The sequence below is a fragment of the Choloepus didactylus genome, chromosome 8 (assembly GCF_015220235.1).
Source record: "Choloepus didactylus isolate mChoDid1 chromosome 8, mChoDid1.pri, whole genome shotgun sequence".
Classification (NCBI taxonomy): domain Eukaryota; kingdom Metazoa; phylum Chordata; class Mammalia; order Pilosa; family Megalonychidae; genus Choloepus; species Choloepus didactylus.
In genome coordinates this window covers 86581894-86595847 of record NC_051314.1, presented here as the reverse complement: position 1 = coordinate 86595847, position 13954 = coordinate 86581894, and the positions used below count along the sequence as shown (strand labels likewise).

The 13954-nt window shown below is 41.4% G+C and overlaps 1 protein-coding gene across 1 annotated transcript; it reads left to right on the top strand.

Moving 5' to 3' along the window:
- Positions 1–5944: 5944 nt before the first annotated feature.
- On the top strand, positions 5945–13890 carry CCDC65 (coiled-coil domain containing 65). The gene is made up of 8 exons (XM_037847838.1): positions 5945–6266; positions 6848–7015; positions 10584–10753; positions 11304–11442; positions 12268–12465; positions 12629–12847; positions 13224–13376; positions 13489–13890. Exons 1-8 carry the CDS (start codon positions 6135–6137, stop codon positions 13804–13806), a joined length of 1497 nt encoding a protein of 498 aa, XP_037703766.1. The 5' UTR covers positions 5945–6134; the 3' UTR covers positions 13807–13890.
- Positions 13891–13954: the final 64 nt, after the last annotated feature.

Below are 13954 nucleotides of genomic sequence, written 5' to 3'. Positions count from 1 at the left end.
TTGTCCCGGAGGTTCTAACTAGTGCAGGAAGGCAAGAAAAAGAAATAAAAGATTTAAAGATCAGAAAAGAAGAAATAAACCCCTCATTACTCACAGATGATATAATTGTGAGAAAGAAAATCTACAAAAATCTACAAATAAATTATAGGAACTAAGTGCATTAATCAATATTGCTGAATACAAAATCAATTTTATTCCTTTGTGTCAGCAAAAAAACAACACAGAAAAAGAAAGTTTTAAAAGACATCATTTACATTTGAAGAAAAAATATCAAATACCTAAGAATAACTCTAAAAAACTTGTTCATGACTTCTACATGGCAAACTGGGTAATAATATTAAGAGAAATTAAAGAAGTCCTAAATAAATAGAGTGATATATCATGTTGATGAATTGGAAGACACAATATTGTAAACATGGCAATTGTCCCCAAACTTATCTAGAGATTCACTGCAATCCTCCCTAAAATACCAACAGGGTTTTTTTATAGTAACTGACAAGCTGATTTATAAATCTAAATAGAAACACAAAGGGCCAAGAATAACCAATATACTCCTCAAGAAGAACAAGATGCAAATTCTAGCTCTAGCATCTATCAGACTTAGAATAAAGCTAAAATAATTAAAACAGTGAGGTATTGGTACAAGGATAAACAAACAGGCTAAAGGAGTAGCAGAGAGAACACAAACACAAACACATACGGACACTTGGTATATGGCAAAGGGGACAGGACAGAATAGTGAGGAAATATTCCTAAGGCATATACAAAATCACAATATACAAAAATCAACTCCATGTGAATGATAGATATAAAGGTAAAAGGTAGACCAATAAAGCTTCTAGAAAACAAGGTAGTAACATATCTTCATAGCCTTTGGATAGGAAAAGACTTCTTAAACAATTTACAAAAAAAAAAAAAAGTAAAACTAAACAAAAAGACTGATACATTCAACTACATTAAATTTGTTAAAATTCTGTTGATCAGAAACAACCAAAACACACCCACTAGAATGGCTACTAATAAAAAAATGAAAAATAACAAGTGTTGGAGAGGACATGGAGAAACAAGAACACTCTTGGGAATGCAAAATGGTGCAGCCACTGTGGAAAACAGTTTGGCGCTTCCTCAGAAAGTTAAGTATAGAATCACCATATGACACGGCAAACTCATTTCTAGGTATATACTCTAAAGAACTGAAAGCAGGGTATTTGTACACCAATGTTCAAAGCAGCATTATTCACAATTGCCAAAAGATGGAAGCAACCCAAGGGTCCATCAACAGAAGAATGGATACGCAAAATGTGGTATATACATGCATGTGGTATATATTATGCAACCATGAAAAGGAACAAGGTTCTGATACATACAACAACATGGATGAACCTTGAAGACATCATCTTGAGTGAAATAAGGGAGACACAAAAGGACAAATACTGTATGATCTCACTGATATGAAATAATTAGAATAAGCAAATTCATAGAGTCAGAAACTAGGATACAGGTGTGCCGGTTTGGAAGTATCATGTCCCCCAAAACACCATGTTCTTTGGTGCAATCTTGTGTGGGCCGACATATTAGTGTTGATTAGGTTGGAACCTTTTGATTGAGTGTCTCTATGGAGATGTGACCCACCCAACTGTGAGTGACACCTTTGATTAGGGTGCAACCTCTTTATTGAATTGTTCCATGGAAATATGGACCCCGCCCATTCAGGGTGGGTCTTGCTTTAATCACTGGAGTCCTATAAAAAGAGCTCACAAACAGAAGGACCAGAGAATATCTGAAAGACATTTTGGAGATGGCCGTTGAAAGCAGATTTTGCTAGCCCAGAGTTTGTCTGGGAGAATCTAAGAGAATACCCCCAGAATCCTAGAGAGGAATGTCCTGGGAGAAAGCCGTTTTGAAACCAGAACCCTGGAGCAGATGCCAGCCACATGCCTGTGCCTTCCCAGCTAACAGATTTTCCAGACGCCATTGGTGTTCTTCAGTGAAGGTACCCTATTGTTGAAGCCTTTGTTTGGACATTTTTATGGCCTTAGGATTAGAACTTTGTAATCAAATAAACCCCCGCTATAAAAGCCAATCCATTTCTGGTATTTTGCATAATGGCAGCATTAGCAAACTGGAACAACAGGTTACCAGGGGCTGGGGAGGACTAGGGAAAGGGGAGTTAAAACTCAGTTGGTACAGAATTTCTGTTGCAGGTGATGGAAGAGTTGTGGTAACTAATGATGGTGATGGTTGCACAACTCTGTGATTGTAATTAATGCCACTGAATTATATATCTAAATGTGGTTAAAGGAGGAAATTTTAGGTTATATATATGTCACTAAAATAAAAATTTAAAAACAACCAAAACACCATCAAGAAAGGAAAAAGGAAAAGTGCAAATATTATGGTGTGTGAACTAAATCTCAATTTAGAAAAAAAAAATTGAAAAGGTAAGCTGTAGAATGGGAGAAGACATTTGGAAAACATACAGCTGACAAAGGCCTTATATCCAAAATTTAAAATGAACTACTCCAAATCAATAAGAGAAACACAGATGACCTAATATGAAAATGGGCAAGAAACTTGAATAGACACACCACAAAAGAGGGTATCCCAATGGCAAATAAGCACTGGAAAAGGTGCTCAACTTCATTAGTCATCAAGGAAATACACACTCCCCAGAAACACTCAAATTAAAAAGACTGAAAATATCAAGTGTTGGGGCGGTGGCAGAGCAACAAGAACTCTCATATCCTGTTGGTGAGAGTATAAATTGATACAACTACTTTGAAAAACACCTCCGTCTATTCTGATAAGGTCTAATATGTGCACAACCTATGAACCAGCACACGTGCACACCCATGGAAATGCATGCATTTGTGCCCCCAAGGAAGACAGACAAAAATATTCACTTCATCGTTATTCGTAATAGCTCCAAATGGAAACAACCCAAATGTCCTCTGAGAGTAGAAAGGATAAATACTGTGGTATATTCATACAACTGAATTATACACGGCAATGGAAAACATGGACAAATTTTCCAAACGTAATGTTGAACTAAAGAAGCAACACACAAGTAATACCTGTTTATGATTTCATTTATATGCAGTTCTCCAAAAAGGGCAATGCTAAGTTACAGTTTTTAGGGAAGCAAGTTTGGCAAGAAAGTGATTACTGTAACAGGACAGTGGTTATCATTTGGGGGCTGTGGCAGTTAAGTGACTGGGAGGAGGCAGGAAGGGGGCTTCTAAGGGGCTGACAGTAGTTGACAATGGTTATACAGATGTTAAGTTATTGAGATGTAAATTGAACTGTTTAGTGCACTTTTCTGTATGAGCATTATATTTCACATTTAAAAATAACTTTATTCAGGCATTTTTGCATATCATAAAGTTCACCCTTTTAAAGTGTACAATTCAGTGATTTTTAGCATATTCATAGAGTTATGCAACCATCAACACTATCTAATTTGAAAACATTTTTGTCAACCCAAAAAGAAACTCCATACCCAGTAACCATCACTTCCCATTCACTCCTCCCTCCAGCTCCTAGCAACCACTAATCTACTTTGCTTCCATGGATCTGCCTATTCTGGACATTGCATATAAATTGAATCAGAATACGTGGCCTTTTGCAACTGGCTTCTTTCATTGATATAGGTTTTCTTTTTTTTTTAATTCATTTTATTGAGATACATTCACATACCATGCAATCATACAAAACAAAGCATACATTCGATTGTTCACAGAACCATTACATAGTTGTGCATTCACCACAAAAATCAATCCCTGACACCTTCATTACCACACACACAAAAAAAACAAGAATAATAATTAAAGTGAAAAAGAGCAATTAAAGTAAAAAGAACACTGGGTGCCTTCGTTTGTTTGTTTGTTTGTTTGTTTTCCTTCCCCCATTTTTCTACTCATCCATCCATAAGCTAGACAAAGGGGAATGTGGTCCATATGGCTTTCCCAATCACATTGTCACTCCTCATAAGCTACATTTTTATACAATTGTCTTCAAGATTCATGGGTTCTGGGCTGTAGTTTGATAGTTTCAGGTATTTACTGCCAGCTACTCCAATTCACTAGATATAGGTTTTCATATCTCTTGGGTAAATACCTAAAAGTGGAGTTTTTGGGTCATGTGGTAAATTTACATTTAATGTTTTAAGAAACTGCCAAACTGGTTTCCAAAGTGGCCTGCACAGTTTTTTTAAATTCAGTTTTATTGAGATGTATTCACATACCATACAATCATCCATGGTGTACAATCAACTATTCACAGTACCATCATATAGTTGTGCTTTCATCACCCCAATTTTTGAACATTTTCCTTACACCAGAAAGAATCAGAATAAGAATAAAAAATAAAAGTAAAAAAGAACACCCAAATTACACCCCCGTCCCACCCTCTTTTCATTTAGTTTTTCTCCCCATTTTTCTACTCATCCATCCATACACTGGATAAAGGGAGTGTGATCCACAAGGTTTTCACAATCACACTGTCCCCCCTTGTAATCTACATTGTTATACAATCGTCTTCAAGAGTCAAGGCTTCTGCCTCCTCCCGAATGCTTCTTTGTTGCTCAGATGTGGCCCTCTCTCTCTGGCTAAGCCAACTTGAAAGGTGAAATCACTGCCCTCCCCTCTACGTGGGATCAGACACCCAGGGGACTGAATCTCCCTGGCAACGTGGAATATGACTCCCGGGGAGGAATGTAGACCTGGCATCGTGGGACGGAGAACATCTTCTTGACCAAAAGGGGAATGTGAAAAGAAATGAAATAAGCTTCAGTGGCAGAGAGATTCCAAAAGGAGCCGAGAGGTCACTCTGGTGGGCACTCTTATGCACACTTTAGACAACCCTTTTTAGGTTCTAAAGAATCGGGGTAGCTGGTGGTGGATACCTGAAACTATCAAATTACAACCCAGAACCCATGAATCTTGAAGACAATTGTATAAAAATGTAGCTTATGAGGGGTGACAATGGGATTGGGAAAGCCATAAGGACCACACTCCACTTTGTCTAGTTTATGGATGGATGAATAGAAAAATAGGGGAAGGAAACAAACAGACAAAGGTACCCAGTGTTCTTTTTTACTTCAATTGCTCTTTTTCACTCTAATTATTATTCTTGTTATTTTTGTGTGTGTGCTAATGAAGGTGTCAGGGATTGATTTGGGTGATGAATGTACCAGTATGTAATGGTACTGTAAACAATCGAAAGTACGATTTGTTTTGTATGACTGCGTGGTATGTGAATATATCTCAATAAAATGAAGATTTAAAAAAAAAAAAAAGAGTCAAGGCTTCTGGGTTGGAGTTTAGTAGTTTCGGGTATTTACTCCTAGCTATTCTAATACAATAAAACCTAAAAAGTGTTACCTATATAGTGTGTAAGAATGTCCACCAGAGTGACCTCTCTACTCCATTTAAAATCTCTCAGCCACTGAAGCTTTATTTCCTTTCGTTTCACATCCCCCTTTTGGTCAAGAAGATGTTCTCAATCCCATGATGCCGGGTCCAGAGTTATCCCCGGGAGTCATATCCTGCGTTGCCAGGGAGATTTACACCCCTGGGAGTCAGGTCCCACGTAAGGGGGGAGGGCAGTGAGTTCACCTGCCAAGGTGGCTTAGCTAGAGAGAGTGTGGCCGGCACAATTTTACGTTCCCGCCAGCAATGTATGAGGGCTCCTTTTTCTCCACATTCTCTCCAATATTAGTTATTATCTGTATTTTTTATTATGGCCATTCTAATAAATTAATTTACAAAAAAGGTTTTAAAGGGTACAGTGAGGAGATCAGGGCTTTTGAGAGGTTAAGTCGACCCTCCCTGTCAAAAACTGACCGCGGTCCTCCAGTGGGCAGGGGGCGCGCTAAGCCCGGGATTCTCCTCCCAGCCTCTCACGGCGCCATCTTAGCCGACTCCTCGTTGCTAGGAGACGGAGATGCGTTTGCGTCTCGAGAGCGTTGTCTGAATGCAAGCTGAAGTTTTCTCTGGTCCCAGAGCCGCGATCTAAGGACCCACTACCACCGAAGGGCAGTTCCAGAAGGCCCCTTTCGGCGCTTTCCTCCTGCCCTCTCTAACGCGGGCGAGGCGGCCGAGCCTCCTTGTCCGGATTCTGTCACCCGCCCAGCTATGCCCAAGAAAGGGAAAAAGGCCAAGGTGCCCCTATCCGATGAGGAGCAGCTGCTTCTGTTTCAGCAGAAGTTGCTGGCAGAGGAGGAGATGGCCAAGAAGAAAGAGAAGCTCTTGAGTCAGTTCTTGAAGGTGATGGCCTGCTGCATTATGACTCGCCCAACTTCTCCTGCCCCCTACACTGGCCCTGTCCTCTCTGCTGTCATTGTCACCTCGTCTCTGTCATTGCCGCAGTCATTTTCATCCCGACTCCCCTCCTCTGGAAATCTTGAGACCCAGATGTACTGAGTTCAGACAGCATTGTTGGGAGAACAGGGGGGAATTGTTCTCTGCAAAGCATGGGGCGGGGAGGTGGGATAGCATAGAACCTGTCAGTCACAACTAAGCCCCAGAACTGGGCACTAGGTGCTGTCAGCTATCAGAGCTGTCTGAAATTCTGATATTCTCCCCAGAGACAGGTCATTAAAAACAACATCCTTCTCTGATTCCTAAATCCTGAAGGAAATTTGCCCTTGTCCTCCCTAAAATGCCAGAAGGCTGTTCCCATCTTATTTCAGACTCTCCCTAAATAAGATCAGGAACCCCTGAGCGTTAGCCATCAGGAGCTTTGAGTCTTCAGAAAAGACAAAGGTGAGGTGTTAGCTGATCTTGTTTGTTGTACTGTGTCAGGGCTTTTGGCCCTGACCTGGATGTGTATTTATTCCTTCACACAGGACAAGCTGGCCAAGGAGGAACACAATAGTGCTCTGAACCTTAATAAGATTAACACACAGTGGAGAACCGTCCTCCGAGAAGTCAAGACTAGAGAGCTTCACAAGGACATAGAGATCCTCAGCCAAACATTTGAACGTGTGGTGGACTGCAAGAACAGCGTAATCAAGGTGGGTGTTCTTCCTGAGGAAACTGAGTATGGCTGCCTTGACCTCTTCTTTTAATAGAGTGGGTCTAGTGAATTAATGAATCAGTCTTAAAGCCTTGACAAGACTCAGGCTGTGACAAAGGCTGGCTATTGGTAATAATAGCTTTCACTGAAATGAAGAATAGAATATTGGACTGTCACCCCTCTCCCTCTCTTAGGGGAGGCATTCTCCTTGGTCATCTACTGCCCCAAACAAGTACTACACAATATTAGAGTTATAAGGCACAGTAAATATTGCCCAATGAGTCCTAAACCATTGATTTATCGTCACATTTTATGCACTTGCCTTTTAGATCCTGCAGGGAGTAAAAAGTCAAGTTACAAATAAAAAACACAATAGTACTGGTATTTATACTTAGCTATGTCATTGTCTTTACCCCGAGATCTTTATTTCTTCATGTGGCTTCAGTCAATCGTCTCTAGTATCCTTTACTTTCAATATGCAGAATTCCCTTTAGCCTCTCTTGTAGGGCCAGTCTAGTGGTGAGGAAGACCTTCAGCTTTTGTTTATCAGGGAATGTCTTAATTCCTCCCTCAACTTTGAAAGACAGTTTTGCCGGATATAGAATTCTTGGTTGGCAATTTTTTGCTATCAGCACAGTAAATGTATTCTCACTGCCTTCTTGCCTCCATGATTTCCAATGAGAAACCAGCACTTATTCTTACTGAGGCTCCCTTGTATGTGACACATTGCTTCTCTCTTGTGGCGTTCAGAAGTCTCTCTTTACCTTTGGTATTTGACAGATTGATTATAACATGGTGTGGGTCTATATGGGTTTATCCTGTTGGGAGTTTGTTGAGCATCTTAGATGTGTATACTCCTATCTTTTATTAAATTTGGGAAGTTTCCAGCCATTATTTCTTTAAATATTCTCTCTGCCCCTTTCTCTCCTTCTCCTTTTAGGACTCCCATAATGTGTTTGATTGTGTCTCACAGGTTCCTCTGGCTCTGTTCACTTTTCTTCATTTTTCTTCTTTCTGCTCTCAGATGGAATTTCAATTGTCTTATCTGCAAGTTTTCTGATTCTTTCTTCTGCCAGATCCAACCTGCTGTTGAACTCCTCTAGGAAATTTTTAATTTCTGTTTTGGTGGTCTTCAGCTCAGTTTGGGTCCTTCTCATAATTTCCATCTTTTTGTTGATATCCATTTGCATTCATCTGTCATTTTCCTGATTTCCTTTAGTTCTTTGTCCGTGTTTTCCTTTAGCTCTTTGACCATATTTAGGACTATTTTTTAAAAAGTATTTGTCTAGAATATCCCAGGTCTGGTCCTCTTCACTGATGATTTCCAATGTTTTAATCTTCTCCTTTGCCTGAGCCATCACTTCCTATTTGTATGTTTTGTAATCTTTTGTTGAAACCTGGATATTTTGATATTTTCACATGTTGCTGCTGTAATTTAGACTCTGAGGCATTTGTTCCTTAACCCTGTGTTCAGCTATCCAGCTAGTGTTATGACAGAGCTTTCCTTGAATGCCAGGAGCTAACAACAACAACAAAAGTAGTAGTAGAAGTTAAAAAATAAAAACACTTTTCCCAGTCTTTGCTGGTTGGCCTGTGTGAGTGTTCTCCTTCAGGGCTTATCCATACAGTGAGCTTGGAGGATAGCTCCAGGCCCAAGCGTAGCGGCCTCCCTGATCCTTTCTGCTTATGCCTCTTGTCTTGGGCACACACGTGTGGCCCTGGGAATTCCCCCTTTTACACAGTTCCAAATGTCCCCTACTTACTTAGAAAACAGTTTCCTCACTGGTCCCAGGCACTACATGTATGTCCTAGAGCCAGAAATCCCTTGCCCCAGGAAGCATGACTTGACTGCTCTCTCTCACAGATTGTGTAGGAGAGCTCAGTCTGCCAGTTTATGCACACAGGGCAAGTTCTGGGATGACAAGTCCCTCAGGCCACCACCAGACAGACTGGGACTTACATACCTGATCTCCCAGTATGTGCATGAGGGTCACTATGTTCCCTCCAGAACTGGGACCAGGGATCATTAGCTTAAATACCTTTATAGAGAGATACTTCCCCTCATTTACCATCAGTTATCCAGGGGTATAGTTTGTATAGGAAAAGCAGGATAAATGCTTATTTCCCTTTATTAAAAAAAAAATGAAAAAGAATTGGCATCCTCCAATGGTAACTGATTTTTTAAAAGGTATCCTTATGAACTTCTAAATCAAACATATTTGATATGTTTCAGTCCATTGCAGTTATTACCCTTTTCATGCTCAAACTGTCCCTTTTTTTGCCAGTGGAAGTGTTTCAGTTATCTATTGCTACGTAACAAACTGCCCCTAAATTAATAGCTTAAAATAACAATATATTATTATATCTCATGGTTCTCTGGGTTGACTGAGCTCACAAGGCTGGTTCTTGCTTGGGGTTTCTCATGCAGTTTTCATTCAGATGTCAGCTGGGGCTGCTGTCATCTGAAGGCTTGACTGGCTGGACATCCAAGATGGCTGGCAGTTGATTCGTTTTCAGCTGGGAGCTCAGCTAAGCTGTTGAGTAAAGTGTTTTCATGTGGCCCCTCCATGTGTGTTCGGCTTCTCAGAGCATGGAAGCTGGGTCCCTGGAGGCAGCATCTGAAGAACAAGTGCTCCAACGGGCAGGAAGCAGAAGCTAACAGGCCACTTAAGGGCTATTCCCAGAACTGGCACAGTATCTCTTCGCCATTTTCTATTGATCAAAGTAGTCACGGGGTCTGCCCAAATTCAAGAAGGTGGAAGAAGAGACTCTGTTTCTTGATGGGGGAGTGGCAAGGTCACATTGCAGAAGACTGTGGGAAGGGAGATATTGTTGTACCCATCTTTGGAAAATACAGTCTGCCACAGTGAGCCACTTAATGTTGGTTCATGAGACTTTTTGACATTATCTCATTGTTCTTTGAGAGCTTCTTTGCTGCCTTGCATGACAAGATGCCCCAGGTTCAACTTGTTTGTTTTCTTCCTCAGACCACAGAGCAGCCATTTTCCTACAAGAATCACTGGTTCCTTGTAGTGGTAGCTCTGTCAGTGTAAATGTCTGTGGTCCCTAAGACAATGGCTGGCTCCGTTGGGATCCCTGATGTCACCCTTTTTCTTTTATCTCTCTCTTTTTTTTTTTAATTAGAGAAGTTGTAGGTTTACAAAAAAAAAAAACATGCATAAAATACAGATTCCCATCTACCATCCTATTATTAATGCCTTACATTAGTATGGTACATTTGTTACAATTCATGAAAGAATGTTTTTATAATTGTACTATTAACTATAGTCCATCATTTACAATAGGGTTCACTGTGTTGCACAGTCCTATTTTCTTTTTAATTTTTATTCTAGTAACATATATACAACCTAAAATTTCCCCTTTTACCTAATGTCACTCTTGCTTTACATTCAAGAGTGGGAGCCAGCATTCCTACAGCCAAAGACTTGGCATCAGGAACTAAGGGGAAAGTGGCAATTGTGCCATCCAGCTAGCCAGCTGAACACATTTTATTTTTCTCAGGTAGAGGCCATTCAGCCACAATAGTAATTCTGTTTCCTGCCTAGTCTTTAGCTAAAGACCTGTCAGAAGCTGAGGAGCAGTATGCCCACGCCCTGCGCTGCCACTTGCACAACGTTGATCAGCTCTTGGCTCTCCAGAGGCACCGGCTCAACCTCCTGGAGGAAAACTACAACATGGAGCTGGAGACCCTAACCAAGGAGTTTGAGACAGAAAGGTATGTGGGGCCTAGGAGAGATGGGGAATTGAGTCCAGTGCAGCAGCCAGAGTATGTGTCAAGGAGCTGCCTATGAGCACATGGCCAGCACCCTGGAGCATCTCACTTTGATTATGACATGGCTCCCAACAAGGAGAAATCCAAGTGCCTTCTAAACTAACTCAGGTTCAAGTTACGGCCTTAGCCTCCCCTTACTTCAGACAGGTCTCTGTCCGTAACATCCTCACTATCCACTTTCAACTATCAAAATCCCACCCACCTGGCAGGGGACAGAGATGGGAGATTAGAGGGAGACTTCTTACTGTAACCTTGTGTACATTTTGACTTTTGTATCATATGAAGGTATTGCCTTTTCAAAAATCAAAATAAAAGTCATTCATTCTACCTGGTCTCTAAAAAGGAAAAGAGCCCTCCCTCCCTCCCTCTGTTCCCTTTCAGTACCTAAGAGTGTGTACCACTCATATAGTCTTATTACATACTGCTTTGAGTAGTTGTTATTAGTCCATAAACTTCATCTCTCAGAGCAGGGACAGTGTCTTGTCTCTCATAGGAAGACAATCATTGACCAACATGAGAAAGAGATTCACTATCTACAAGACGTCTTCATGGCCATGGAACAGAACTACATGGATGTCGAGTATGAAAGCAAGCTGGAATTCCAGAGCATGTGGGACGATCTCAAAAACAAGGTACAGGTGGACAGAGCTGGCAGAGAATTGAGGGAAAAAATGCTTAAGGCTACTAGAGCTAGGAGAGACCCCTTTCACCCAGGCTGGAGGCCAATGTTTCAGACTCCATCACAGTCAATAAAACGTTTGTGGCTGCTTTAGGTACCCCTAATGATTTTGTAATTTTTTGAAAATTGGTTGGGAGGTAGGACCCTTCTGAAATGTTAAAGGAGTATAGTTTAGAGCTAAAAAGCACAAAGGAGATCATCTGGCTTTACCCCTGTGGTTTGCAAGAAGAAACTACAGCCCAAAGAAGTAAAATGGCATGCCGAAGTCATGCTGCTAGTTTGTGGTAGAGCCCGAAGGAGAATCCAGGTCTCCTGCCCCTTGGCCCAAAGTGCTTTCCACCATCCTGGAAGCTGCAAACTTACCCAGCCTGCAGACCTTGGTTTGGGTATGGGGTTCTTTTTATTTTGTCCCACAGTATTTTATAAATTTTTTGAGTAAGCCATCTCCATTTAAAACTTGGGAGATTTCACATAAAATTCAAATTTTCAGCCTCCCTTGAAAAATGGAAAGATCTGCCAATACTGGGCCATATTTCCAAATGGCACCATTCATGTGGAGCTGAGCAACCATGGCGCCCTTTTGATGGAGCATTTACCACAAGCCCTACCCAGCCCACAACACCTATTTATATCATCTGCCTGCTCTTTGTAGGCATTTTCATTTGTGATCCCTGTACTCTACTGTCACAGACAGTTCAAGAGGGTAAGGTTGCAGGTGGAAGTCAAAGACACTAATAGGGTAATTCTAAGCCCTGGCTATTTGGGGGCCACTTCCTAGAATTTAGAAGAGAAGCACTTTCTAAGAATGCAGCTGGAGAACACAGTGGAATACCTGTGGAAAAGGTTCCAGGATGCACTCAAGAATTACACTGATGCCACAGAGGATCGAAAGATCGCTTTTGAGACCCTGAAGGTGAAGGATGAGAAGAGCTCCAAAGAAATTGAGGCACAGATGAAAAAAATACAGAAACTACAGGTTAGTGTACCCAAATGGAAACACTCAGTGCTTCAACTGCTCCGTCATCCCTGTTCATCCTCCCCTGGGCCTCTTCACTGGTTGGGGAGAGGTTGATACGCTCTGATTTCAGTGTTAGTCAAGTTAGTCAAGTGTCTCCTCTCATCTCTGTTCTCCCAACCAGGATTCCATAAGTGTTTTAAAAGGCAAGATCTTGGTGCACAGCCATGAGAGCGAAGACCAGAACCAGTATATCCGTAATGACAAGGAGTTGGTACTTGTTCAGCTGCGGAAACTTAAGGCCCAAAGGACTCTGGCCCAGGCAGTATCACAGGAGAATCTGGTCAAACTCACCCTGGAAAGTAATTCCACCCTCAAGACCCTGAAAAAGATTGTTGATAAGGTAACAAAGAAGAGAAGGCAGGCCAAACAAAGCCAGGGAACTTGAAAAGGGTTTGGGAAAGGTGGAGGAGGGCAGAAGATAATGCTCCTGCTTCATGATTGGGTGGGACATTGGGAATCCTTTTTTATTTCACATTTCCTCCCCTCTCACATGTCAAATGAATTTATAATAAATATTTATAATATTTATAAATAATATTATAATAAACATAGAACACTTGGAATAATGCATGGCACACAGTAAACACTGTTAGATATTTTTATTACTATTGTTCCTCTGAATAGTAACTTCCCTGAGCACAAACAGAGGAACCAATTCCACTATCTCCCCTCCCTGCCCCCTTTCCTAATAAGAGATGTCTTTCTGCCACCAATAGGGTGAAAAGATCCTCAAACTTGCTGAAATATGTAGGAAATTTGAAACAGAGGAAGAAAAAGTGCTACCTTTTTATTCATCAATATTGACCCTTGAGGAGCAGGAGGAGATAGAGGAAAATAACCCAGAAGAGCTTACTGAGGAGCTCGCAAAGGTAAAGTTCCTAGGCCCAGAGGCCATTGTTCAAGGTTGGGGATGAGAAGGGACTGGCAAGCATTCACTAATGGGCCCTGCTGCACACCTTCTCCTTTTAATTCAACTCCTAGGTGATGGTGGACTATGTAGGGATGGAGAATTTCTGGAAAAGATACAACAAAGTAAAACTGGAGCAACTGAGCCTCCAACGCAGAGAAGCCCAGCTGGTAGAAATCAACAGGAACCTGCGGGAGATGCTCAAGCAATACTTGGATGGCATCTCAGTGAGTGATGACGTGCTGAGCCAGCTCAATCCTCTCTTCATTGTCAACCATCGAAGCAATTTACCCCAGCCCTTGACCACCCCTACAGCCCAGCCAGCTGGCAAAAAACCCCCAACCACTCATAACGTCATTGAAGCAGCCCATGTGATCTCCCACACCCTGTGATCCAAGGAGAAAAACCTCTTCCCATCCCCCTAATATTTTTGGGAGAACTGAGGACTTTGCTATTAAAAGTTTCCATGAAGTTTATGAGCTCCTTATATCTTTGCTGTATTAGACAGAGCAGTCCATTCTGAGGACACTAGGAACTGTG